This window comes from Pan troglodytes, chromosome 15 (assembly GCF_028858775.2).
Source record: "Pan troglodytes isolate AG18354 chromosome 15, NHGRI_mPanTro3-v2.0_pri, whole genome shotgun sequence".
Classification (NCBI taxonomy): Eukaryota; Metazoa; Chordata; class Mammalia; order Primates; family Hominidae; genus Pan; species Pan troglodytes.
The window spans coordinates 29,429,248-29,456,650 of NC_072413.2; the positions used below are offsets into that span (position 1 = coordinate 29,429,248).

The 27,403-nt window shown below is 42.4% G+C and overlaps 1 protein-coding gene across 18 annotated transcripts in view; it reads right to left on the reverse strand.

Annotated features, from left to right (window-relative positions):
* The window catches only part of HECTD1 (HECT domain E3 ubiquitin protein ligase 1), a 107,908-nt gene extending 81,228 nt beyond the window's left edge, over positions 1–26,680 (reverse strand). For 5 of the 18 annotated variants that reach the window (XM_063793291.1, XM_063793285.1, XM_063793287.1 and 2 more), the window contains exons 1-2: positions 26,306–26,641; positions 24,724–24,884 (exon numbers count right to left, since the gene is read on the reverse strand). In XM_063793291.1, coding sequence (XP_063649361.1) covers positions 24,724–24,863 — 140 coding nt within the window. In that variant the 5' untranslated portion in view covers positions 24,864–24,884; positions 26,306–26,641. Of the gene's footprint in view, positions 1–24,723; positions 24,885–25,930 lie in introns of all 18 variants that reach the window. The other 13 variants (XM_009427621.5, XM_009427620.5, XM_009427622.5 and 10 more) reach the window with 6 other exon arrangements.
* Between the last annotated feature and the right edge of the window lie 723 nt (positions 26,681–27,403).

The window sequence follows — 27,403 nt, forward strand, 5'->3', positions numbered from 1 at the left end:
ATGCTTTACAGTAATACAATTATTCATCCATTTTTCTTACCCAGGGTAAAAACTGTACATCAAAAAAAAATAAAATTTAAGAGCAATGCTTAGTATAAACTTAATACATTTCATGGGGGAATGTAGTATTTGCTAATTTGGGGAATAATAGTTCCTGCTGTGTTCCCTAAAATGCGATGCATTTCCTGAACAAGTATAGTTAAAGAGCCAGTTTAGGCTGGGTGCAGTGGATCACTCTGTAATCCCATCACTTTGGGAAGCCAAGATGCTCCCATCTCGAGTGCTTGAGTCCAGGAGTTCAAGAACAGCCTGGGCATCACAAGGAGACTTCATCTCTACAAAAAATGAAAAACCAAGCCAGGCTGGTAGTGTGCACCTGTGGTCCCAGCTACTCGGGAGGCTAGGCAGGAAGCTCACGTGAATCCAGGAGATCAAGGCTACAGTGAGCCATGATCGCACCTGTGCATTCCAGCCTGGGTGACAGAGCAAGACCCTGTCTCAAAAGAAAAAACAACAACAACAACAACAAAAAAACAGAGCCAGTTTCAAAAAGGTCAAAACCCAGAAAGCTCTAACCTCATAGGGTCTCAGATTTTAATTGTGATCAACTGTGTTCCTAAGAAATATCTGTTGTGCCTTGGCTATTGGACAGAAAAACCAATTTGTTTTTTTAGCTGTTGAGTTACTTTTTCAACAGTAACAAGGTATCCGGGGCATATTCCTACATACGTAAAATGCACTTTTTTTTATATCAAGGTTTCAAGGAAAATCAAAGAATGTCTTTTTCTTTTTTTTTTTTTTTTTTTTTGACAGTCTCGCTCTGTCACCCAGGCTGGAGTGCAGTGACACCATTTCGGCTCACTGCAACCTCCGCTTCCTGGGGTCAAGTAATTCTCCTGCCTCAGCCTCCTGAGTAGTTGGGACTACAGGCACCTAACACATGCCCGGCTAATTTTTGTATTTTTAGTAGAGAATGGGGTTTCACCATGTTGGCCAGGCTGATCTAGAACTTCTGCCCTCAAATGATCTACCCATCTAGGCCTCCCAAAGTGCTGGGGTTACAGACGTGAGCCACTGCACCCAGCCTTTTTTTTTTTTCAGACAGGGTCTTGCTCTGTCGCCCAGGCTGGAGTGCAGTGGTGTAATCATGGCTTACTGCAGCCTCAACCTTCTAGGCTCAACCTTCCTCCCACCTCAGCCTCCCAAGTAGCTGGGACCACAGGTGTATGCCAACACGCTGAGCTAGTTTTTAAAAATTTTTTTGTAGAGATGCAGTTTTGCCATGTTACCCAGGCTGGTCTCGAACTCCTGAGCTCAAGCAATCTGTCCACCTCAGCCTCCCAAAGTGCTGGGATTACAGGCATGAGCCACTGTGTCCAGCCAATATTCCTATTAAACTAGTTACACGATGAGATTTTTCTTTCTGTGAGTTTTGCTAATAAAAACTCACATTACTGGCCAGGCGCAATGGCTCACGCCTGTAATCCCAGCACTTTGGGAGGCCGAGGCGGGCAGATCACTTGAGCTAAGGAGTTCGAGCCCAGCCTGGCCAACATGGTGAAGTCTCATCTCTACTAAGAATATAAAAATTAGCCAGCATGGTGGTGTGCGCCTGTAGTCCCAGCTATTTGAGAGGCTGAGGCAGAAGAATGGCATGAACCCGGGAGGCAGAGCTTGCAGTGAGCCAAGATCAAGACACTGCACTCCAGCCTGGGCAACAGAGTGAGACTCTGTCTCAGAAATTAATAATTAAAAAAAAAAAAAACTCACATTACTATAAGCTACTATTATGAATACATTAATTGCCAATGCAAAAGGAAATCAGCTGGATTAGGCAGACTCCTTTCATTTACATGGTATTTCCTGTAATACAGCCACTGATTTACGGCAAATACAGCCAAATTCTTGAAAATTATCTCTTTAATACGAAAACTTAACTAAAATTTACTTTACACACAAAAAAGGTAAAAAAAATCCCAGATTCCTAAAAATAAAGCAAGAAATTTGATGTAAAATTCAGTAACCCTCTAGCAATCAGTATGTGAAAACATACACATTAAAAAAAATAAATTATATAGAATTTGTTATATTTTATTTAAAATATACATAAATATAATTATACTGTATTTATGTGAAATGTATTAGCAAAAAGGTTTACATGAGTAACAAATTTTTGAAAGTTAACTCAAAGTTAATATACTTGGATACCTCTCATGCTAACAATACTTACCTAACAGAACAGGTAAATTTGCTCTAAAGTTTATTCTGTTATAAATTCAGTTGCTCATAAGTGAGGTTTTAAAAATAACAGGTTTTTTTCTTAAGGGATTCAAGTGTATATTATTTCCCCTTTATCTGTTAATTTATAATAGACTAGCATAGCAAATAAAATTTGCAACACATGAAATTATAGTGTATGAAACTCAAGATGGGTCAAAATTATCTGAAGTGAACAATGTTAACTCAAATTCAGATAATTCAGTCTTCAGAGAAGAGAAATTCTGCTGAACTCAGTGGAGGGCCTTTTAAGTCAAAAACTATTCCAATAATTTTGTGTCATCACTACTCAACTTAAAACTTATGAGAATTCTTGAAATAGTAAAATTTTGTCTTTTTTTTTTTTTTTTTAAGACAGGGTCCCACTCTGTCACCCAAGCTAAAGTGCAGTGGCGATCTTGGCTCACTGTATCCTTGTCCTCCCAGGCTCAAGCAATCCTCTCAAATCAGCCTCCCAAGTAGCTGGGACCACATGCATGCACCACCATATCCAGTTAATTTTTTGATTTTTGGTAGAGACAAGTTCTTGCTATGTTGCCCAGGCTAGTCTTGAACTCCTGGGCTCCAGCAATCTTCCCATCTCGGACTCCTAAAGTGCTGGGATTACAGGTGTGAGCCACCACACCTTGCCCAAAATAATAAAATTTTAAGTGGTTATAAAGACATATTATTCAAGTGAAAATAGATGGAATCATTATCTTACACATAATTCTAAAAACTTTTCTTTAAAACAACTTTAAAACACTATTAGAAGATTCCTAACAAAAGTACTCAATTAAAATACAGGTTAAGCCATGCACAGTAGCTCACTGCTGTAATCCTAGCTACTCAGAAGGCTGAGGCAGGATGATCACTTGAGCCCAGGATTTCTAGACCAGCCTAGGCAAGATAGTGAGAACCGTCTCTAAAAAAAAGATTAAAAAATTAGCCAGCTGGGTGCAGTGGCTCACACCTGTAATCCCAGCACTTTGGGAGGCCGAGCCAGGTGGATCTCTTGAGCTCCTAAGAGTTTGAGACCAGGCTGGACAACAAAGTGAGACCCTGTCACTACAAAAAATACAAAAAGCCAGGCATGGAGGCGTGCACCTGTGGTCCCAGCTACTCGGGAGGCTGAGGTGGGAGGATGGCTTGAGTCTGAGAGGCAGAGGTTGCAGTGAGCCAAGATCACGCCACTGCACTCTAGCCTGGGTAAGCCACACCCTGTCTCAAAAAAAAATTAGCTGGCATAGTGGCGCATGCCTGCAGTCGCAGCTATTTGGGAGGCTGAGGCAAGAGGATCACTTGAGCCCAGGAGTTCAAGGCTGCAGTGAGCCATGATCACACACAATGCACTTTAGCCTGGGCAACAGAGTAAGATTCTCTTTAAAAATATATGTATACACAGACATACACATACACACACATATGCATATAGGTTAACAGTATTTATTCACAACTGAAAAGCCAATTAAAAAATCTCAAAAATCTAACTATAAATCAAGCAAAGACATTGGGAAGAAAACGCCAACATTAATTACTGAATTCTAAAAAATACAGATAGTTGAGAGAATTGTATTACCTGAAAGTTCACATTGAAACTAAAACAAATAACAAGTGTCATTTCCTAATAGATACTTGGCTGGATATTCTGCTTTAATACAGCCATTGTAATTTAAACAGATAAGATTTAAAAACTGATGCTTCTGGCCGGGCGCGGTGGCTCACGCCTGTAATACCAGCATTTTGGGAGGCCAAGGAGGACGGATCATGAGGTCAGGAGATCGAGACCATCCTGGCTAACACGGTGAAACCCCATCTCCACTAAAAATACAAAAAATTAGCTGGGTGTGGTGGCAGGCGCCTGTAGTTCCAGCTACTTGGGAGGCTGAGGCAGAATGGTGTGAACCTAGGAGGCGAAGCTTGCAGTGAGCCAAGATCGCACCACTGCACTCTAGCCTGGGCGACAGACAAAGAGAGACTCGGTCTCAAAACAGAAAAAAAAAAAAAAACTGATGCTTCCACTGTTAGGGAATTTCATAGCATCATTTTCAGAGAAACCCTGTGTTGACAGATAATTCAACTTGAGGCCAGGCATGGTGGCTGATGCCTGTAATCCCAGCACTTTGGGAGGCTGATGTGGGCAGGTCACTTGAGCCCAGGAGTTCGAGACCATCCTGGGCAACATGGTAAAACCTGGTCTCTACAAAAAACACAAAATTTAGCAGGTGTGGGGACATGTGCCTGAGGTCCCAGCTACTCAGGAGGCTGAGATGGGAAGATCACATGAGCCCAGGGAGGTCCAGGCTGCAGTGAGCCATAATTGTACATTGTACTCCAGCCTGGGCAACAAAGTGAGACCCTGTTTAAAAAAAAAAAGAAGATAATTCAACTTGACCTTTGTGGTTATTGGACAAGCACTCGACTACCTTCTATGAGCAAAACTCTCAAATCCCTTGCCCCATTTCTGGCTAAATGAACGACCCCCCACATTCCCTAGGTCTGAATCTATGTCAACAGGGATTGACAAAGAAAAAATATTCACATTATCAGGAAATTTGACCTCGCTATAAATTTACGATCACCAACCTTAAATGAGCACAATACCTAATAATTCTGCTACATTTCTTTCACGGTCTGGAATGAGTATTTTCTTCAATTTTCTCTCGATTTATGACTCCCCTGGTTTTCCACTCTAGCTTCCTTCCTAGATTCCCTCGTCATCTTTCCTATCTCTTTAATTACCTTTTTAATGGATTTCATCCATTCTCTTAGTTCATACACCACAAATATAAATCTCATCCACATATCACAAAAACTCCCTAAGTATTTTCTCCACCCTAGACTGACTCAATATCACTATCTCCATCTAGAAATATCACAGGCATCTTAAAATGAGTATATTCAAAACAAAACTCCTGATGTGTGCCTCTATTCCCAAATCTCCATCATAGTAAATGTCAACCATCCAGAAAGCCAAAAAGCTGAGAATCATTCTTGATTTCCCCCCATTTCACACCCAACCCATCAGTTAAATCCCACCAATTAGGCCAGGCGTGGTGGCTCACACTTGTAATCCCAGCACTTTGGGAGGCCGAGCCGGGTGGATCACCTGAGGTCAGGAGTACGTGACCAGCCTGACCAACATGGTGAAACCCCATCTCTACTAAAAATACAAAAATTAGACAGGCATGGTGGCACGTGTCCGTTATCCCAGCTACTGGGGAGGCTGAGGCATGAGAACTGCCTGAACCCAGGAGGCAGAGGTTGCAGTGAGCTGACATCACGCCACTGCACTCCAGCCTGGGCAACAAGAACGAAACTCGGTCTCAAAAAAAAAAAAAAAAAAAAATCCCACCAATTAAGCCCTCCAAAATATATCCTATGAGCCAGGCACAGTGGCTCATGTCTGTAATCCTAGCACTTTGGGAGGCTGAGGTGGGCAGATCACTTGAGGCAAATTCGAGACCAGCCTGGCCAACATGCGAAACCCCATCTCTATTAAAAATACAAAAATCAGCCGGACGTGGTGGCACATGCCTGTAATCCCAGCTACTCGGGAGGCTGAGGCAGGAGAATCACTTGAACCTGGGAGGTGGAGGTTGCAGTGAGCCGAGATCGCACTACTGCACTCCAGCCTAGGCGAAAGAGCGAGAGAGACTCTGTCTCCAAAAAAAAAAAAAAAAACCCCAAAAAACAGGCCTGGCGTGGTGGCTCATGCCTGTAATCCCAGCACTTTGGGAGGCCAACGTGGGCAGATCACCTGGCTTACAGAGTTCGAGACCAGCCTGGCCAATGTGGCAAAACCTCGTCTCTACTAAAAAACACAAAAAATCAAATTAGCAAGGGGCAGTGGCTTGTGCCTGTAGTCCCAATTCCCTGGGAGGCTGAGGCAGGAGAATTGCTTGAACCCTGGAGGTGGAAGGGGCAGTGAGCCGAGATCACGCCACTGCATTTCAGCCTGGACGACAGAGTGAGACTTTCTCAAAAATAAAATAAAAGTAAATTAAATTAAAATAACCTCTAATCTAAGCCAACTTCAAAGTCTGGTTTGCACTACTGAAATAACCTCTTATACATCTACATAAGAGCTATGTCCAGCACTGGCACTGAGGAGCAGCCTATCTGGAAAGAAGAGATCATTCTGGTATAGGATATTACAGCATGAGCAAAGTCAACAGGACATTTGTGCAATGGAATGTCCCAGTGATGGGCAATTGATACATACAGAAGAATTGATCAAATAAATATATGAAGGATAATGGGAAGGATAATGTTTCTCACTGAAGGAAAAGAGAACTGAAAATACAGAAAGAGAAAACTAGCATGAGCCCTGTGGTGTTAGATTAGAACTAGAGATACTTGTACGAACTCATGGTTTTTTGTGTTTCTTTGTTGTTGTTGATTTTTGAAACGGAGTCTCACTCTATCACCGGAGTGCAGTGGCACAATCTCATCTCACTGCCTTCTGGGTTCAAGCAATTCTCCTGCCTCAGCCTCCCAAGGAGATGGGACTACAGGCGCAAGCCACTGGGCCTGGCTAATTTTATTTTTGTATTTTTTAGTAGAGACGGGGTTTCACCATGTTGGCCAGGCTGGTCTCAAACTCCAGACCTCAGGTGATCTGCCCACCTTGGCCTCCCAAAGAGATGGTATTACAGGCGTGAGTCACCACACCTGGCCTGAACACATGAGTTTCAAAATATAGAGACAGCTGTAGTTAGATAGATAGATAGATAGATAGATAGATAGATAGATAGATAGATAGATAAAAGCTAATGTGTGTGCTGTTCCATCTGTCTAAAATCCTTTTCCCCTAACTCTTTCCAAAGCTAGCTCTTTGTTATTCTTCCTTTTTTTTTTTTTTTTGAGACAGAGTCTTGCTCTGTCGCCCAGGCTGGAGTGCAGTGACACGATCTCAGCTCACTTCAACCTCTGCCTCCTGCGTTCAAGCGATTCTCTTGCCTCAGCCTCCCAAGTAGCTGGGATTACAGGCGCCTGCCACCACACCTGGCTAATTTTTGTATTTTTAGTAGAGACGAGGTTTCACCATATTGGCCAGGGTGGTCTCAATCTCCTGACCTTGTGATACACCCGCCATGGCCTCCCAAGGTACTGGGATTACAGGCGTGAGAAACCGTGCCCGGCCTTGTTATTCTTCCTATCTCAGCCTAAATGTCACCTCCTAGACTTTTAGACTACCTTCCCTAACTACCCCAAACAGGCCTGTTTTTTCTCTTAACTTTACAATTTACATTTTATTTCTTCTTATCCACTGTAACTCTCTCCTAAAAGCTCCTCAGGACTAGGGATTTATTTCATACAGCACACAGCAGAGTTTCCTGCACAGAAGTGACACTAGGCTTTTACATGCTGAATAACTTTTTTCTGCATCCAGAATGAGAAGCCAAATGAAAAGAATTCCTTCAGCTCCCTTAATGAACTCCACCACACATGCCCAGTCCCTCACAAACATACCCCCATCCCTCCACACACAACTTCATCCTGGCCCAATTCCCACAGGGTCACCCACCTCACTCTACCCACCTGCCCCCAACTTTCCCACAACACAAACAACTGAATCCACTTCCATCTCTCATGGAAATGTCAACTCTAGCAAAATGTCAACTCTAGCCTCTAGCCCAAACTGCTCTTCTAAATAACAGAACTGCAGACACAACTGCCTCCCCTACTCATCTACTGCCACCTGGATATGTTTCAGGAGCCTTCAAACATAACTTGCCCAAAACTAAAAGACGCTTCTCTACCAAAAGCCATATTACTCATATCCTCTAACCTACCATATGCCTAGTCACTCAAGTAAAATTCATAAAAGTTTTCCAGAACTCTTGTTTCTAAAATACAAAATCTAAGACTTAATCTTGTTGGTTCTACCTCCTAACTCGGTTTAGTATCTGTCCTTAGAATTCCAACCCTCCTCACTTCTTTTTTGTATTACTACCACAGCTTCCTAACCAGAATCTCTCACTAGATTCTCCAGTCCATTCACCATTCTATTACCTATTACCAAAGATATTTTTTTAAAACACAAATCTGTTAATTTCATATCCTTCAGTACCCTGAGGATAAAATCCAAATGCATCAGCCAGGCACAGTGGCTCACACCATTAATCCCAGCACTTTGGGAGGCCAAGGTGGGATTGCTTGAGCCCAGGAGTTCAAGACCAGCCCGGGCAACATAGCGAGATCCCATCTCTACAAAAATTTTAAATAATTAGCTGGGCGTGGTGGTGTACGCCTGTAGTCCCAGCTACCGGATGGGGGTTAGAGGGCTGAGGTAGGAGGATCACTCGAGCCCAGGAGGTAGAGGCTGCAGTGAGCTGCATTCCAGCCTGGATGAGAGTGAGACCCTGTCTTAGAAAAGATGCTTGAGGAATTACATGATAAGGCAGCTAGTATTTTCCAATGATGTCCACAACATTATCTACCTCCCACCCCACATAATGTTTTTTAAAATGTGACTTTGATAGTCTTCCCTATGAGAGGGCCTGAGTTCTTTCCTCTTGAATCCGAGCAGGCTTATGATTATAGTGAAAGTGACCACTGTGTGACTTCAAATGCTAACTCAATGAACAAAAGATGATACAGCTTCTGCTGCATTCTTTTGGGACTCATGCTCTTAGAACCCAGTCACCATCCTGTGAGGAAGCCTAAGCAGCCACATTGAGAGTCCACATGTAGGTGTTTCAACTAAAAAATCTAGGCAAGGTCCCAGCTAGAAGCCAGGCTCGACCACATGCAACAGAACAAATCATCTGGTGATTCTAGTGCCTAAGTGTCAAGTCACTTCCCATCTTTGAGATTTCCTAGCTGAGGTCCCAGATATCGCAGAATAGAGACAAGCCATCTCCACTCTACCCTTTCCAGTTTTCAAAATCCAGATAATCTGTTAGCATAATTCTTGTTTAATACTACTAACTTTGGGGTGATCTGTCACACAGCAATAAGTAACTGATATAAATGATCCACAAGTATTGTGGTGCGGCTGGAAATCAGAGCCAAAGGGCAAAAGATCAGGATGAACTCACTGAGTCCAGATTGTGTCTTAGCTTTTTTCTGAGTACAAAGCAATAAAATGAAAATACCATAGAAACATATAATGTACAAAGTGAAAGTCCCCATCATTTCAACCAAAGAGGTAATACTGTATCTAAAGATTGATGAGTGTTAGTCCTTTTCTTGTTTTGTTTTGAATTCTAAGAGAGTCAGTCTTGCTCTGTAGGCCAGACTGGAGTAGGATGGCACAATTACAGCTCACTGCAGCCTTAAACACCACATGCTTGGCTAACTTTTTTTTTATTTTTTGTAGAGATGGGGGTCTCGCTATGTTGCCCAGGCTGGTCTCAAACTCCTGGGCTCAAGCAATCCTCCCACCTTGGCCTCCCAAGTGTGGGGAGTCGCTGCGCCAGGCCCTATTTTTTATACATTGATTTTTTAAAGAGATAAGTTCTCTCTCTGTTGCCCAGACTGGTCTCCGACTCCTGGCCTCAAATGATCCTCCCACTTCAGCCTCCCCAAGCGCTGCGATTACAGACATGCCCCACTGCACCCCACCTTTTTTGGTTTTGTTTTTTAAGAAGACAGTGTCTCACTCTGTCACTTAGGCTGGAGTACAGCTGTGCAATCATAACTCCCTGCTACCTGGATGTTTCAGGAGCTCCAAACTCCTGGGATCAAGCAATCCTCCTGCCTCAGCCTCCCAAAGCACTGGGGTTACAGACCTGAGTCACTGCGCCTGGCCTCATTTTTCCATATACTTAAACATTTTATGTTTTCGTTATTCACAAGTAGAACCATACTATAAATACTATCCCATAATTTGCTTATTTCCTTAGTATATTGTGACCGGCCGGGTGCAGTGGCTCACACCTGTAATCCTAGCACTTTGGGAGGCCGAGGCAGGCAGATGGCTTTAGCTCAGGAGTTCCAGACCAGCCTGGGCAACATAGCAAAACCCTGTCTCTACAATAAATACAAAAATAAGCCGGGTATGGTGGCACATGCCTGTAATCCCAGCTAGTCAGGAGACTGAGGCAGGGAAAAATGGCTTAAGCCTGGGAGGTCGAGGCTGCAGTGAGCCAAGATGACACCACTGCACTCCAGCCTGGGCTGGAGATGGGGTTTCTCCGTATGGACCAGACCCTGTCTCAAAAAAAAAAAAAAAAAAAATTACTAACCGATTGAAATACATATATAACATCAAACTTTGTAGGATACAACTAAAGTAGTATATAAAGAGAAATTTATGGCATTAAATGCTTCAGGCCTCAAACCCCAGCTTTCAAAAATCAAACCCCAGCTTTCACTTAAGAAAACAGAGAAGGGCAGGCGTGGTGGCTCACGCATGTAATCCCAGCACTTTGGGAGGTCGAGGCAGGCGGATCACCTGAGGTTGGGAGTTAGAGACCAGCCTGACCAACATGGAGAAACCCCGTCTCTGCTAAAAATACAAAAAAAAAAAAAAAAAAAATTAGCCAGATGTGGTGGTGCATGCCTGTAATCCCAGCTACTCAGGAAGCTGAGGTAGCAGAATCGATTGAACCCGGCAGGCAGAGGTTGCAGTGAGCCGAGATCACACCATTGCACTCCAGCCTGGGCAACAAAAGCAAAACTCCATCTCAAAAAAAAAAAGAAAGAAAGAAAGAAAGAAAAACAGAGAAAAAGGCCAGGTGTGGTGGCTCACGCCTGTAATCCCAGCACTTTGGACACTGAGGCAGGTGGATCACCTGAGGTAGGTGGATCACCTCAGGTCAGGAGTTCAAGATCAGCCTGGACAAGTTGGTGAAATCCCATCTCTACTAAAAATACAAAAATTAGCCGGGTGTGGTCTTGAGCGCCTGTAATCCGCTGAGGTAGGAGGACAATCGCTTGAACCCAGGACCTGGAGCTTGCAGTGAGCCAACATCCCTGTCACTGCACTCCAGCCTGGGTGACAGAGCGAGACTCTGTCTCAAAAAAAAAAAAAAAAAAAAAGAAAACAGAGGAAAAAAGAGCAAATTAAACCCAAAACCAAAGCAGAAAGCAATAATAAAGAACAGAAATCAATAAAACTTTAAACAGAAAAATAGGGAAAATGAATGAAGTCAAAAGCTGGTTCTTGGAAAAGGTTCTTAGACAATGGCTAAATCTCTAGTCAGATTAACCAAAATAAAAAGGATAAAAATAACCAGTATCAGGATGAAAAAGGGGTTTATCACTAAAGACCCTACAGATATCAAAAGGATAAAAGAGAATATCACAAACAACTCTATGCCCATAAATTTAAATTCAGATTAAACAGACAAATTCCTTACAAGACATTCTACTGGCTGGGCGTGGTGGTTCATGCCTGTAATCTCAGCACTTTGGGAGGCCAAGGCAGGCAGATCACCTGAGGTCAGGAGTTCAAGATCAGCCTGGCTAACATGGTGAAATTCCGTTTCTACTAAAAACACAAAAAATTAGCTGGGTGTGGTGACACGCGCCTGTAATCCCAGCTACTCAGGAGACCGAGGCAGGAGAATCACTTGAACCCAGGAGGCGGAGGTTGCAGTGAGCCAAGATCACACCACTGCACTCCAGCCTGGCGGCAGAGCGAGACTCCACCTCAAAAAAAAATAAAGTAAGACATGCTACCAAAACTCATGCAAGCAGCATTAGATAACCTGGATAATCCTATATCTATCACATAAACTAAATTAGTAGTAAAAACCTTCTAACATAAAAATTTATTCTCTTATGAATTGTGCTTTTGGTGCTTATCTAAAGAAATATTTGCATAACGCAAGGTCACAATGAATTTCTCCTATGTTTTCTTCTAGAAGTTTTATAGTTTTAGGTTTTACAACTAGGTCTACGATTCATCTGGGTTTTTAAAAATATATATAGTGTGAGATATGTATCAAAGTTAAACTTACTGCATATGGATATCCAATTGTTTCAGCATCACAAAAAAAACTATCCTTTTTCTACTGAACTGCCTTTGTACCTCTGTCAAAATAAGTTTTCTGTATATGTGGAAGTCTATTTCTGAACTCTATATTCTGTTCCACAGTACTATTTGTCTATGTTTATATCAATACCACATTGTCTTTATTACTGTAGCTGTATAATAAATATTGAAATATAGACTAGTGTTAGTTCCCAACTTTGTTCTTCATAAAAGTTGTTTTGGCAAGCATAAGTCCTTTGCATTTCCATATAAATTTTGAAATACGTTTTTCAATTTCTACATCTTGTTGAATTTATCTCCAAGAATTTCAGAATAAAAACTTATGGCTGTACATGGTAGCTCACGCCTGTAATCCCAGCACTTTGGGAGGCTGAGGCAGGCAGATCACCTGAGGTCAGGAGTTTGAGACCAGCCTGGCCAACATGGTAAAATCCTGTTCCTACTAAAAATACAAAAATTAGCCGGGCATGGTGGCAGGCACCTGTAATCCCAGCAACTTGGGAGGCTGAGGCAGAAGAATCGGTTGAACCCGGGAGGTGGAGGTTGCAGTGAGCCAAGACCACGCCACTGCACTCCAGCCTGGGCAACAAGAGCAAAACTCTGTCTCAAAAAACAAATAAATAAATAAATATTTTTTAAAAGCTTATGTTCTCACATACACACAAAATCTATACACTACTGTTTATAGCAGTTTAGGTCATAATCACCAAAACATCCATGAAAAGGAATATTACTTAGCAACTAAAGAGAATGAACTATTGACACAATAGCAACACAGATGAATCTCAAATGCGATATGCTAAGTGAAAGAAATCAGACTCAAAAAACTACATATTGTATATATGATTCCATTTACATGACATTCTAGAAAAGTCAAAACTATATCAACAGAAAACAGGCCACCAAGTGCCAGGCACTGGGATGGGGAAAGGGTTTGAGTTCAAAGGGACAGCACTAGATGATGTTTCAAAGTGATGGAAATGTTCTGCATTTCAATTATAGTGGTGGTTACATGACTCATAGCAATGTACAATAATAAAAAGCTAACTTCCCCGTATGTAATTTAAACAAATTTAAGAAAAAGTTAACTATCATTCATAGAATAATCACAGCCCTCCCTGAATAATGCTAAAATGATACTTCTATGGCACAAAATTTTATATATAATTACAGTTGCTCAAAATTTTAAGCTTGCCAAGTATTTACCTCTTACATTATAGGTAGAAATTCTTCTTTTTTATTATCTTAACGTGAGTACTATATTATTAATATAATACCAATAGATTAGGAAGCCTATTTAGGAAACTTTAGGATCAATCAGTCTATACAGAACTCCTGTCAGAGTAGTCAACCACACAAGTGAGATTATGAAGAATCTTCAGATGACTCCAAATTAGGCACTGGTTTCCAAAATGCTACCTGTAAAGACATCAGAATCTTTCCCTGATGGAAGCAATAAAAAAAGGTTACATGAGGTTCCAAAGAGAAAGAATTTCCCTGGGAACTGTAATATTTTCTGTACTATAACTACCATATGCTTTTTTCAGGCTATATCACTTGAACTTGGGCCAAGATTTCAGAAGATTGGCAAAGACATGAAAGAATATAACTGTTTTTAAAAAAAAATAAAGGGCATTATCTGTAGTAGAGATATTTTATAAAATAGTCTGTAAATCAGGCACTTCATTTTAAAAAAATGAAATATTTTAACTGAAAAACCTGAACACATCTGGTTTCTTAAAGACAATAAATAACACAACATCTTTTGATCCATTTCATATTCCATTTTTGCCTCTGCTCCCAGCCTTGACTTTCTTGGTATTGCTGAGCTAAAAATAACTCCTGGTACAGCAGCTGAAAATTGTGGTTTTCCCTTGCAAAGAAAAAGGGGGTAAAGTCCAATTATAAGATGTAAGCTTGCTTTTCTCCAATTAAAATACACATACAAATTTGACTGCAATTCATTCAACACATCTATTGAATGCCTTTCTATGCCAAGTGCTATGCTAAGTGTTGGGGGTAGGACACAAAGATGAGTAAGAAAGAGTTCACTGACTCTGAAGAATTCAATCTAATGATACAGTCAAGAACTATGCAAAGTACACTTACAAAGCGTTATAAAACACAATGTCATACCCATAAATAAAAATGATAAAAATCTATCTCTGATAAATTTTCCTTGTATTTTTCCTGTTGAAACTATTAACAGTGGTTTTTAACTTTTTTTTTTTTTTGAGACAAGGTCTCACTCCGTAGCCCAGGCTGCAGCACAGTGGTGCAATTTCGGCTCACTGCAACCTCCGCCTCCCAGGGTCAAGCAATTCTCCTGCCTCAGACTCCCAAGTAGCTGAGATTACAGGCGCATGCCACCAGACCTCTGCTAATTTTTGTATTTTTAGCAGAGATGGGGTTTCACCATATTGGCCAGACTGGTCTCGAACTCACGACATCAGGTGATCCACCCGCCCCGGGCCTGCCATAGTGCTGGGATTACAGGCATGAGCCACCGGTGGAGCCTGGCCTCTACATTTTTTTAGCTGACAGAAACTCTGGTAATCGTCACAAAAGCTCCCTGAATTTAATCACCTATGGACCCCCTGGAGTCCCAGGTAAACCTTCACAGACAGTGTTTCTCATTTCAGCACTTCTCTCTGCTGTCCACTGAAAAGAAGCACATACACAGTTGCTGTCTGTTTACAGGAATTCATTTAACTTTTTTTTTTTTTTTTTGAGATGGAGTCTCACTCTGTCTCCCAGGCTGGAGTGCGGTAGTGCAATCTGGGCTCACTGCAACCTACACCTCCCAAGTTCAAGCAATTCTCGTGCCTCAGCCTCCTGAGAAGCTGGGATTACAGGAATGTGCCACCACACCCTGCTAATTTTTCTATTTTTAGTAGGGACGGGGTTTCTTCGCCATGTTGGCCAGGTTGGACTTGTACTCCGGAATTTAAGTCATCCACCTGACTCAGCCTCCCAAAGTATCGGGATTACAAGCATGAGCCACCGTGTTCAGCTCATTTATTTAACTCTTGAGGATTATACATATTTGATATATCAATGAACATTCCTTCTCCAGTAAAGGGTCAGGGCTGATCAACAAAAGTAATTCATTTCCCTATTACTCTGCCATTGGGTAGAAGAAAACAGGTCAATATAGAAAAGGCAGGTACAGGTCGGGCACAGTGGCTCACACCTGTAATCCCAGCACTTTGGGAGGCCGAGGCGGGCGGATCACGAGGTCAGGAGTTCGAGACCAGCCTGGCCTATATGGTGAAACCCTGTCTCTACTAAAAAATACAAAAATTGGCTGGGCACGGTGGTGTGCGCCTGTAGTCCCAGCTACTCAGAAGGCTAAGGCAGAAGCATTGCTTGAACCCGGAAGGCAGAGGTTACAGTGAGCCGAGATTGCGCCACTGCACTCCAGCCTGCACTCCAGCCTACACGACAGAGCAAGACTCCGTCTCAAAAAAAAAAAAAAAAAAAAAAGAGAAAGAAAAGGCAGGTACATTAATGGTAGAAAGTAAGGAAAGTACTTATTGATACTATATCTGCTAAAAAAAAAAAAAAAAAAAGAATACAATACTCTTCCTCCTGCATACTAACAACAAGTTTCTCAACTCCACAAATACCTTCCATGGGCATTTTTGGCATTAGGTGGAAAACAGGTCCAATATAAGCAATCTCTTCAATTCACTCCTTCAGTATCTGGATATTAGCTATTTGTGTGCCAGGCACTATGCTTAGCAATGGGAAAACAAAGATGAGCTCGTAGTCCAGTGGAGAACTGAAAGTATAGTAAAGTGGAAGTAGTGTATACATGTGAGAATATGCAGGAGGGGTCTTTGAAGACATTTAAATTTGATCCTGTAGGTGAAGAACCCAACAGATTCTGTAAAAGGGAGTAGTACAGGCAAATCAATTTTTAAGACTATAACTCAGGGCCAGGCACTGTGGCTGGTCTCGAACTCCTGACCTCAACTGATCCACCCACCTCGGCCTCCCAAAGTGCTGGGACTGCAGATAGGCATGAGCCACCACACCCAGTCCCAGCCCTTCAACTTTTTACCATCAAACCCAAAACATGTGCATCTAACGTCTCTATCTTCTCTGTTACAACGGTAGTACACAACTTCTTTCTGCCTAAAACCAATCTCTCCACCAGTGGATCAGGGTTTTGCTACTCAAGGTGGGATTTTCTGACCAACAGTTTCTGCATAATCTAGGACCATATCAGAAATGCAGAATATCAAGCTTCATATAAGACCAACTGAATCAGAATATGCATTTTAACATGATCCCCAGGTGACTCTCATTATGCACAATAAAATTTAAGAAGCACTGCTTCTATACAAAAGCCAATTCTCTCCCAGTTTTTCAGAATCCTTACCCTAGGGATTATTCACTCTCTTTCTCATCTCTTTGACCTTTAAAAGAAAAAACCCCACACTCCTTTTCCAATTCAATTCTTCAAAAAAGTTTCCACATGTCCTCCATTTCATGTTCCACTCACTCCTCAACCCATTCAGATCTGCCCCTCACCACCACTCCACTCAGCTCTCATTAAGATCAATGACCTTGAGAATGTTGCTAAATCTAAAGGACATCTTTTCATCTAACCCCTACTTGACCTCTCACTAGTATTCAAAACAATTGCCCTTTCTCTTCTTGAATCACTTTCTTTCCTGTGTTGACATGCGCACTAATGATGCAAAAGCAATGGTGGATAAAACTGCAGGTGCTTTAACATGAATCAAGGCAGTAGCACTAACCTGTACTAGATAACTGTATTCTTCACTGCCAAGCACTGGTATTAAGAAAAAAGCCAGTTTCACTAAAGAATAAACTAGATGAAGCAAAATTATTAAATTTACTAAATCTCAACCCCTGAAGATACATCTTTTCAATATTCTACTTAAAGGAAATGGGAATTAATTATAAAGCACTGCATACGGAAGAATAATGACAAAGTACATACTTGAGGACTGAACTAGCCACTTTTTTCTTGCAACACCATTTTTACTTGAAGGACTATCAGACAAACTGATCATTCAGACTTGGCTATCTGGCAAACATTTTTTCAAAATTTAATCACGTATGCCTTTCATTTCAAGGAAAACGATCAACTGTATTTGTTGCCAATCATAACACTCAACTTTACAAGCAAAAATGACATTTTTGGAAAACTTGTATTTGACACCATGAGCTTGACAGCTTCTGAATATTTAAAAACTTGTCTGATGAGAGTGGTAGTCATATTGACAAATAAGACTTTTTGGCACTGTGGAATGAGATATGTCCACATTTGGAAAATCTGTGTAACTCAGTGGACTGATATTTTCCACATGACCAATGCATAATTTTTGCAAAAGTAAATATGGGTAAAACAGTCACTCAAAGTATAAGACAGACCATCAGATTTTAATGTAACAGAGTGAGTATAAGTTCACTGATATGATATCAGAATCCACATTATAACTAATCCTGGTAGGGTGCAGTGGCTCATGCCTGTAATCCAGTACTTTGGGAGGCCAAGGCAGATGCATCACTTGAGGTAAGGAGTTCGAGGCCAGCCTGACCAACATAAAATACTAAAAATAAAAAAATTATTAGTGTGGTTGTCTGCGCCTGTAGTCCCAGCTACTCAGGAGGCTAAGGCGGGAGAACTGCTTGAATCTAGGAGGTGGAGGTTGCAGTGAGCCAAGATCGCACCACTACACTCCAACCTGGGTGCGAGAATCTGCCTCGAAGAAAAAAAAAAAAAAAACAGAATCCACATTATAACTAATCCTTAAGAAACTACCACTTGTTGAATTTTGACATGTTATCAAAGAAGCATATCCATGATTACGTTAAAAAATATAATATTCTTCTTCCCTTTCCCAAATACATCTGTGGATGATTTTTTCATATATTTCAATCAAAATAACATAATGCAACAAACTGAATGCAGAAGCAGATATGAGAATCCAGCTATCTTCCATTAAGGCAGACTTTAAGGAGATTTGCAAAAATGTAAATTAATGCCTCTATTCTCCCAAAATGTTTTCTTTTAAAAAAGTTATTTTTCACAAATAAATTTTAACATGTAAGGGGTTTATTATTATAATTTTTTTTTTTTTTTTTTTGAGACAGAGTCTCGCTCTGTCGCCCAGGCTGGAGTGCAGTGGCGCGATCTCAGCTCACTGCAAGCTCCGCCTCCTGGGTTCTGACCTGAGGTCAGGAGTTCGAGATCAGCCTGGCCAACATGGTGAAACTCCGTCTCTACTAAAACTACAAAAATTAGCTGGACACGGTGGCGCACACCTGTAATCCCAGCTACTAGGGAGGCTGATGTTGGAGAATCACTTGAACCCAGGAGGCAGAGGTTGCAGTCAGCCAAGATTGTGCCACTGCACTCCAGCCTGGGTGACAGAGCAAGACTCCATCTCAAAAAAAAAAAAAAAAAAAATAACAACTTCCCAGTTTCATTCTGAATATGGCAAATAGCAGTAAGCATACTAACATAAACAAAAGTTCTTCAGGATCCACAATAATTTTTAAGAGCTTAAGGAAGTCCTGAGACCATAGAGTTTAAGCATCACTGCCCTAGATCTCAATCACATCCCATGGCCACAATTAACCTCCACAGGCGCTTGACTCTAAAATTTTTCTCTAATCCAGGCTTCACCTCCAATTTCCATTTATACAACTGCTTACTTAATATCTCCACTGAGATGTCTCAAAAGTACCTCATACTCAACATATCCAAACCCAAACTCATGATCTCAATCTCTCAAACATGGTCCTCTTTCCAGTGTTCTCTCTCAGTGAGTGGCACCATCATCCATTGTAACCTGAGTCATCCACGACACTTCCTTCTCCCTCTCTCATATTTAATCATTCGACAAATCCTGACTATCTTGCCTTCCAAATCTCTCTCAAATCTATTCAACTTTCTACTTTTATCACAAAACCCTCTATCTCTCTGGATCATAGCCTCCTATCAAGTCTACAAGCATTTGTTTGTTTTGTTCCCACTTCCTATCTCTCCTTACTCATCCTTCCTAGCTCTAGGAAAAACCACTTCCCCTTTCTTGGCCAGGCACGGTGGCTCACGCCTGTAATCCCAGCACTTTGGAAGGCCAAGGCGGCAGGATCACTTAAGCTCAGGAGTTCTAGATCAGCCTGGGGAACCTAGTGAGACCTTGTCTCCATCTAATTTAAAAAAAAAAAAAAAAAAAAAAAGGTCACACCTGTAATCCCAGCACTTTGGGAGGCCAAGGCGGGCGGATCACTTGAGGTCAGGAATTCGAGACCAGCCTGGCCAACATAGTGAAACCCGATCTCTACTTAAAAATACAAAAAGTAGCCAGGCATGGTGGCGTGTGCATGTAATTCCAGTTACTGGGGCGGCTGAGGCAGGAGAATCACTTGAACCTGGGAGGTGGAGGTTGCAGTGAGCTCAGATCACGCTATTACACTCCAGCATGGGTGACAGAGCAAGACTCTTGTCTTGAAAAAAAAAAAAAAAGAAAAACCACTTCCCCAAAGACCACTCTGCCCATCCCCACCTCTCCAGGTCTTGTCCCTGCTTCATGCTGTCATAGTACCCTGAGCTTTTCCTTCATGACATTTAACACTGTTTGTAACCACATTTTTTTCCCACAATTATCTGTTTTCCCTATTAGACTATTAGGCACATAAGGTGCTGTATTTGTTTTGGTCATCACCATATCTTTCCAAGACCTAACATAAAGTAGACAATTTAAAGTTAAAAAAACTTGTTCCTGTACAGGTATTTTTTTACCTTTTAGTGTAAACATATCAAAAAAGATTTTTTTACCACTGTGTTCAATAACTTTGGAATCCAGACTCAAAACAATGTTCCTTGGATATCTCTTGAAGGATACACTAGAAAATGATTAACAGTGGTTTCCTCTGGGAAGAGGAACCAAGTAACCAGGAGACAGGAAAGGGAAGACAGACTTTTTACTGTATATCCTTTTGTGCCCTCAAAATTAAGTGACATGATTATTTTTTAAATAAAGCCTACTAGCACCTAAAAGCATCTTCTGAGATGCTCAATTTCCAGAGGACATAACTTTCAAATTATATTCAGATTTAGTAGCAAGATCTAGAAATGCCCATAATACATATTTATAACATTAATACATATGATGATCACCTATTTTGATGTGAATACAAAATGCTCATTAGCTAATAACTCATATTACTATTACTTACTTTTTTTTTTTTTTTTTGGAGGCATGGTCTCACTCTGTCACCGAGGCTGGAGTGCAATGGCACAATCTCGGTTCACTGCAACCTCCGGCTCCCAGGTTCAAGAGATTCTCCTGCCTCAGCCTCCCAAGTAGCTGGGATTACAGGCACATGCCACAGTGCTCAGCTAAATTTTGTATTTTTAGTTGAGATGGGGCTTCGCCATGTTTGCCAGGCTGGTCTTGAACTCCTGACCTCAAGTGATCTGCCCACTTCAGCCTCCCAAAGTGCTGGGATTACAGGCATGAGCCACCGCACCCGGCCATGTTTACATTACTACATTTTAGAACTCGATACATCAGGTAAAAGCAAAAACGAATCTTGAACGTGTTTTACTTTCTGGAGCATTACCTTGATAAGTTCAGGCATTAATAAGAAGCACTGACACATCATAGAAAAAGTTATATTCCTTGAACTTCAGAAAGACACTGTCAAAATGGGTACAAACAGTGGAGAGCCGGCCGGGAGCGGTGGCTCACGCCTGTAATTCCGGCACTTTGGGAGGCTGAGATGGGTGGATCACAAGGTCAGCAGATTGAGACCATCCTGGCCAACACAGTGAAACCTCGTTTCTACTAAAAATACAAAAATTAGCTGGGCATGGCTAAAATAGCACTGCGCTCCAGCCTGGGTGACAGAGCGAGACTCTGCCTCAAAAAAAAAAAAAAAAAAAAAGTGGAGAGCCACGTACAATACTAAGTTAAAGGAAAAAGAAATCCTTGACTATTATCCCATTTATTTTCAGAAAAATCCTGCAAGGATGAGGAAACAAGACTTCAAAGGCTATCACACAACTATTCAGTGGAAAAGGCAGGTATCTGAACCCAAGTCTATCCCATTGCAGAGGCCATTGTTTCTACCACACCACCTGCCTTTCCTGACTAAACAGATGTGAAACTATTAAGACAAGCTAATTAAGCAAACATTATCAGGACATACAGGCATGTTTTGGTTTATTAGACAGAACTAAGTCCTATTTGCTACTACTTTATGAAATCAAGGTAGTATGAAAGATTTTTACCAATATTCAAAATATGCACATCATCTTGCTTTTTTTGCCTGCTGGGAGTTGATTGTTTAAAAGAATTTTAAAAGACCTTTCCAAATCAATCACTTTATTCATGGAATAAAGTGCTAAAATAAAATTCAAAATTAGATATTTATTAATGATGGTATCAGTGGGTAGCCCACTTTACTCAAAACACTTAACATACATTCTCTCCTTTAATCCTCACAAGAAGGCCCACTGGAAAAAAGACTACTGGCTGGGCATGGTGGCTCACACCTGTAATCCCAGCACTTTGGGAGGCTAAGGCAGGTGGATCACGAGATCAAGAGATGGAGACCATCCTGGTCAACATGGTGAAACCCCATCTCTACTAAAAATACAAAAATTAGCCAGGTATGGTGGCACGCACCTGTTGTCCCAGCTACTCGGGAGGCTGAAGCAGGAGAATCACTTGAACCTGGGAGGCGGACGTTGCAGTGAACCAAGATCGCACCACTGCACTCCAGCCCTGGGCAACAGAGCAAGACTTCATATGAAAAAACAGAAAAGAAAAAAAGACTACTGCCATTTTACAGGGGAAGAAAGTAAGGCTCTCAGAGGCTAATGAACACAACAGACCAAGAATCTGAACCCAAGTCTCTGATGCCACAGCCCATTCTTTCCATCTCACTATGCCTCCCTCACTAGTTTCAAGAAGGAACCAGGACAATTTTCCCTTGTAACAACAAGAAAATCTGGCTATAGAATGAAAAGCAAACTAATGTTTAAAAACAAAACAGTCACAAAATTAAACCAAATGTCTAGTTTTTGGAGGTTACTGGTACACTATACCAAACACAGCTAACCCCTTCAACTTGAAATACTCTTGTATCTTCATATAGTAAATCATATCTGACTTAACTTTAGGTTCATTTCCTTAAAATTACATTATAAAGCCAGGTGTGGTGGCACAGCCTATAGTCCCAGCTACTGAAGAGGCCGAGGCAGGAGATCACTTGAACCCAGGAGCTCGAGGCCAGACTGGGCAACATAGTGAGGCCCCAGTCTCTTAAAAAAGAAAAAAATTACATCATACTATATATGAATAAAGCCTAGAAAGGAAAATGGAAAAAATAACAGCTGTTATGTTAGGATGGAAGGATTTTACATAGAGATAAATTTTATGTTTTAAAAATTTCATTTAAATTGTTTTAACATGGCAACACTTTTTTTTTTTATTATACTTTAAGTTTTAGGGTACATGTGCTCAACGTGCAGGTTTGTTACATATGTATACATGTGCCATATTGGTGTGCTGCACCCATTAACTTGTCATTTACATTAGGTATATCTCCTAATGCTATCCCTCCCCACTCCCCCTACCCCACAACAGCCCCCGGTGTGTGATGTTCCCCTTCCTGTGTCCAAGTGTTCTCATTGTTCAATTCCCACCTATGAGTGAGAACATGCATTTGGTGTTTTGTCCTTGCAATAGCTTGCTGAGAATGATGGTTTCCAGCTCCATCCATGTCCCTACAAAGGACATGAACTCATCATTTTTTATGGCTGCATAGTATTCCATGGTGTATATGTGCCACGTTTGCTTAATCCAGTCTATCATCGATTGACATTTGGGTTGGTTCCAAGTCTTTGCTATTGTGAATAGTGACACAATAAACATACGTGTGCATGTGTCTTTATAGCAGCATGATTATTATAATCCTTTGGGTATATACCCAATAATGGGATTGCTGGGTCAAACGGTATTTCTAGTTCTAGATCCTTGAGGAATCGCCACACTGTTTTCCACAATGGTTGAACTAGTTTACAGTCAGTCCCACCAACAGTGTAAAAGTGTTCCTATTTCTCCACATCCTCTCCAGCACCTGTTGTTTCCTGACTTTTTAATGATCGGGCAACACTTTTTTAAATGTCATAACAAATACTTCTACTACATATTAGTACTAAACAGAAGCTACGAAATGACAATTGACTTGACTGACAAGTATGATTTTTAAAATACCAAAAGTAACTTTCAGGTTACCTCTAATGAAATCTATGAACGCAATTTTTATCTTGAGAGTCAGGATGAGGAAAAAAATAAAAAATAAAAATAAATTTTAAAAAATCTACTTTACTATAAATCCTGCTAAAACAAGTGTCAACTAAGGGCTAAGTTATTCTTACATACTCAAAACTCTGCCAATGACAAAAACTAATGGAAATAAATGGACCACTAACTAATTGTAATTTGGAAATTTTATTAATAAGAATTTTTATCTTAGTACTGTTTTAATAAGAGTTACAACTGAAAGTTATTCAATAATCAAAAATGAAGGTACTTTAAAAATTTTGCCAACTGAGTAATATAAACTTTATTCCCACCTAAAACACATTAGGATAATTATACCAAATTTTTTAGGTCAACATCTCAAACATTTTCTACTAATTACCTTAAAATAGCATTAAAATGAATAAAGAAACATCAGAGTTTTCAATTACTTATTACTGGAGTTCAAAACTGTAAATACAAATGTAAAATAAACAGTAAAAACGAAACACATGTTCAACACTCAGAAGAATGGTTATTCTGATTGGACAAGTTATGACTTATATAAGAGGGAAAAAATGGCTGTAAGGCCTATCTAGTAAGAATTATCTTTTATATTTTTGCATAAATACTAAGTTATAACCTCCCAATAAAACTGTTTAAACTCCCCAAACTTCAAAATGTTTCTACTACTCCAAATTTTCTACTCTTCTGCTACATGGTTAAGATCCAATTTATACCTTCCCAAACTGAAATTTACAAACCAATAATCGGCTTTAACAAAAGTACTGTCATATGACAACATCAATGAAGAAATGGGCAGTTCAAAACATATGTTTATTATCATCTCTTATTCCATAAATCAATTTCATGGTACAGAAATAGATACCTTTAAGAAAATAAATATTTGTATTTTCCCCAGTTCATGACATATTTTGAAAATGAATCAACGAAGCTATGGGTTAAAATTAATATTCCTACTAATTCCCATTCATTCAACAAATATGTATTTGTGTCATCGTAATCATCAGTCCTAGAGTTTCTTCACCTACCAATTTTTATTTCTTGGAAAAGTGTAAACACAAAACTCTTCAGGAATATTTTTAAAGATACGTGTTAAAATTCACTAGAGAAATTTCTACACAAACTGAAGTCAGCAAATGGTTGAAAACAGATGTCACTACAGTAACCCAAAGGAACATGATGAAGGAATGTACTTACGTTTCAAAACAACGATCCACGTTGTCAGACATCAAAAGCAGCATGCATAGCTGTTCAAGGGCTATTAGTTGCATGTCCCTTTCATCTCCCTGTCCCATCTGTAGCCATTCCAGCAATGTATCTGGGTCCACATCTGCCATGGTTTTTTAAAAGTCTCTTTGCTTAAATTTGAAAAGTAAAGGGAGAAAAGTCCTTTAAATTCCGAGACTGAACAGCTTGGGCTTAAATTTTTCTTCCTTTACATCTGCTAGAACCAAATTTTCATAGTGTCCTCCTAGCAATTAAAAAAGACTCCTAAGTACGTTTGGACGTAAGAGTGCTTAATGCAGTTTTTCAACTTTCCTGATCCGCCAGGTTTAACGTACAGATATCATACCAAATGAAAACCAGTTTTGCACAAGAGTATATAAGCTGATTAGGTTGCTGCTTAACTAGAAACCAGAGCTGTCTGTGTCAGTCAGTCAAGCTTCAGGTCCCACTACTGCTATCACTAAAGTCTATGCCAAAAGGCAAAGAACGCCTAACTAAAGGTTCTGTTTTTTCCAGCAAACTTCATCCCCCTCCTTCTCTACCCAAAACTGATCTTCAGATAAGGCTTAGATTCAGTATTTTGAGGAAACTCTAAACACCTTGATCCAATCCCCCTCCAAATTGTTTCTCCTTCAAAATTACCTCCAATTTCACATATTCTGCTGACTTCTCAATTTACTTCTATTTTAAAGATATCCAAATACAAACGACAATTATATACAAGATTTATCTATGAATAAAGAGTTGGTTAGGAATTTTGGCAGTCTTGGCAACTATTCTTAAAAGTTAAAAAAAAATAAAAAAAGGAAAGGCTAAAAGTAAATGCAATGGACCAGCAGGTGACGGATCCGAACGAATGTAGGCCAACCTAGGGCCCTCTTTCCCCAGCTTCACAAGATAGGGCAGTTGGTTAAAAAAACAAAAACAAAACCGAGAAGCAACCCCAACAGGCAAGTCATTACAAAAGCGCCCCGTAAGCGCCCTGACTGGAGGACAGCTTTGGGTCCCACGTAACGCAGCCGCAAGTGTGGGAAGCCGGCGGCGGGGCGCGGTGGGCACCCAACGGCGGCGACCAGCGGGGTTGACCCCACACCCGGGGCCCGGCCGAGCCGGGCGCTGAGAGGCGCTGGCCCCCGCGCTGTGGTTCCCCAGCACCAAACCCCGCTAAGTTAACTACCTGTGTCTACGAGGAAGGGAAGTTCTGGAGAAGCAGCAGCAAGCCTTCGTGCCCGAGAGGAGGCCGCCGGGCCAGGCAGGGCGCCGGCTCTCCCGGGAGCTGCGCCCGGAACTCGAAGGCCTGGCAGCGAACCCTTCTCAAGGGCAAAAGGAGCCGGCCTGGGGCTCTGGCGCGGGCAACCGGGCCCCGCCGCCGGCAGGGCCCCGGGAGGGGAACAAAGGGGCCAGCGGGGAAGTCGGCAGCAGCCTGGCCGACCTCACTCGGCGCCGGGGTCTCGCTTTCCGCCACTCGCCGGGCGTCCGGGATCCGCGCCCCCACGCAGGGCCCTTCCGACGGTCCGAGGCGCTCCCGCCTCCCCTTCCCGCAGGCTCTTACTCGGGCTTGTCGTTCCAAACCGCTCCGATCCAGCTCCCAACAGGCCGCGGGCAGAGCCAGGCCCGGCCGCGGCCCTAGAGTTCCCAAGAAGCCGCAGGCCGCGCAGGTCGAACCGGGCAGGCGGCACAGGAAAAGCCGCGCCTCGTCCCTCCCCTTCCTCCGCGAGGACCTGGTGACAGGGAAGCGAGAGGTTCTCTCGTGCGGCAGCAGCCAGCGGACGTCCAGTCCCCAGCACGCGGCTCCTCAGGCCCTGCAACTCAGAGGCCCGCGCGGTGCTGCGGGCGACGGCGGCGGCGGCGCGGCGGGGAGGCCCAGTCCATCGCGAACCGGGAGGGGGAGGGGAGGAGGGTCGAGGGAGAGCCAGGCGGGGAAGCTGCCGAGGGCAGCCGAACCCGGCGGAGGCGGAGCAAATCCACTCCCCCGGCGGCGACCCCGCCGGCGGCCACCTGGGGCGCTGCGGAGACGGCCGACGGCCGCGCAGGAGCGCCAACCGGGGACGCCGCGTCGCCGTCCCTGCCCCGGCGCTCTCGCCCCCGCCGCCTCGGGCTGTGTCGTACGTTTCTGCCGCGGCTTTTCTATGGTGCGCCCTGGCCCCCTCTTCGCTTCCCTGTCAGTCCGAGCGCGCTCATGCACGCACGTCCAGCTTGCTTGGCGCCGTGGCTAACACTTTGCGCGCTCCTGCGGAGGGCGTCGCGCGGCACAGCACAGCAAAGCTGCGGCCCAGCACAGCAAAGCTGCGGCCCAACCTGTCCCCGCTGAGCCTTCCGCCCAGGCCACCCGCACTCCGCCACGATCTTCCCTCCTCGCGCACGGAAGTGCGTCGCGTAAGGAAGGCGTCTCCCCCCGCTCCTGGGAGGCCGACCGCCTGGCGGTTCACCCCAAAGAAAACCCTTCAGAGCAACCCTGGGAAAGAGGTGCTGCCGACGATTATCAACGTTGTACAGATGAGACACTGAGGCTCCAGGAAAGCGCAGATGCAGGCCCAGCGCCGTGCCCGGTCGGCAGCAGCACTGAGAGTGCACTTTTGACTACGTTTCTTGTGGCTTGTGGTCACAAGTATGTCTGTGGTTATTCTTTTCAAACTTTATTTCACACGCA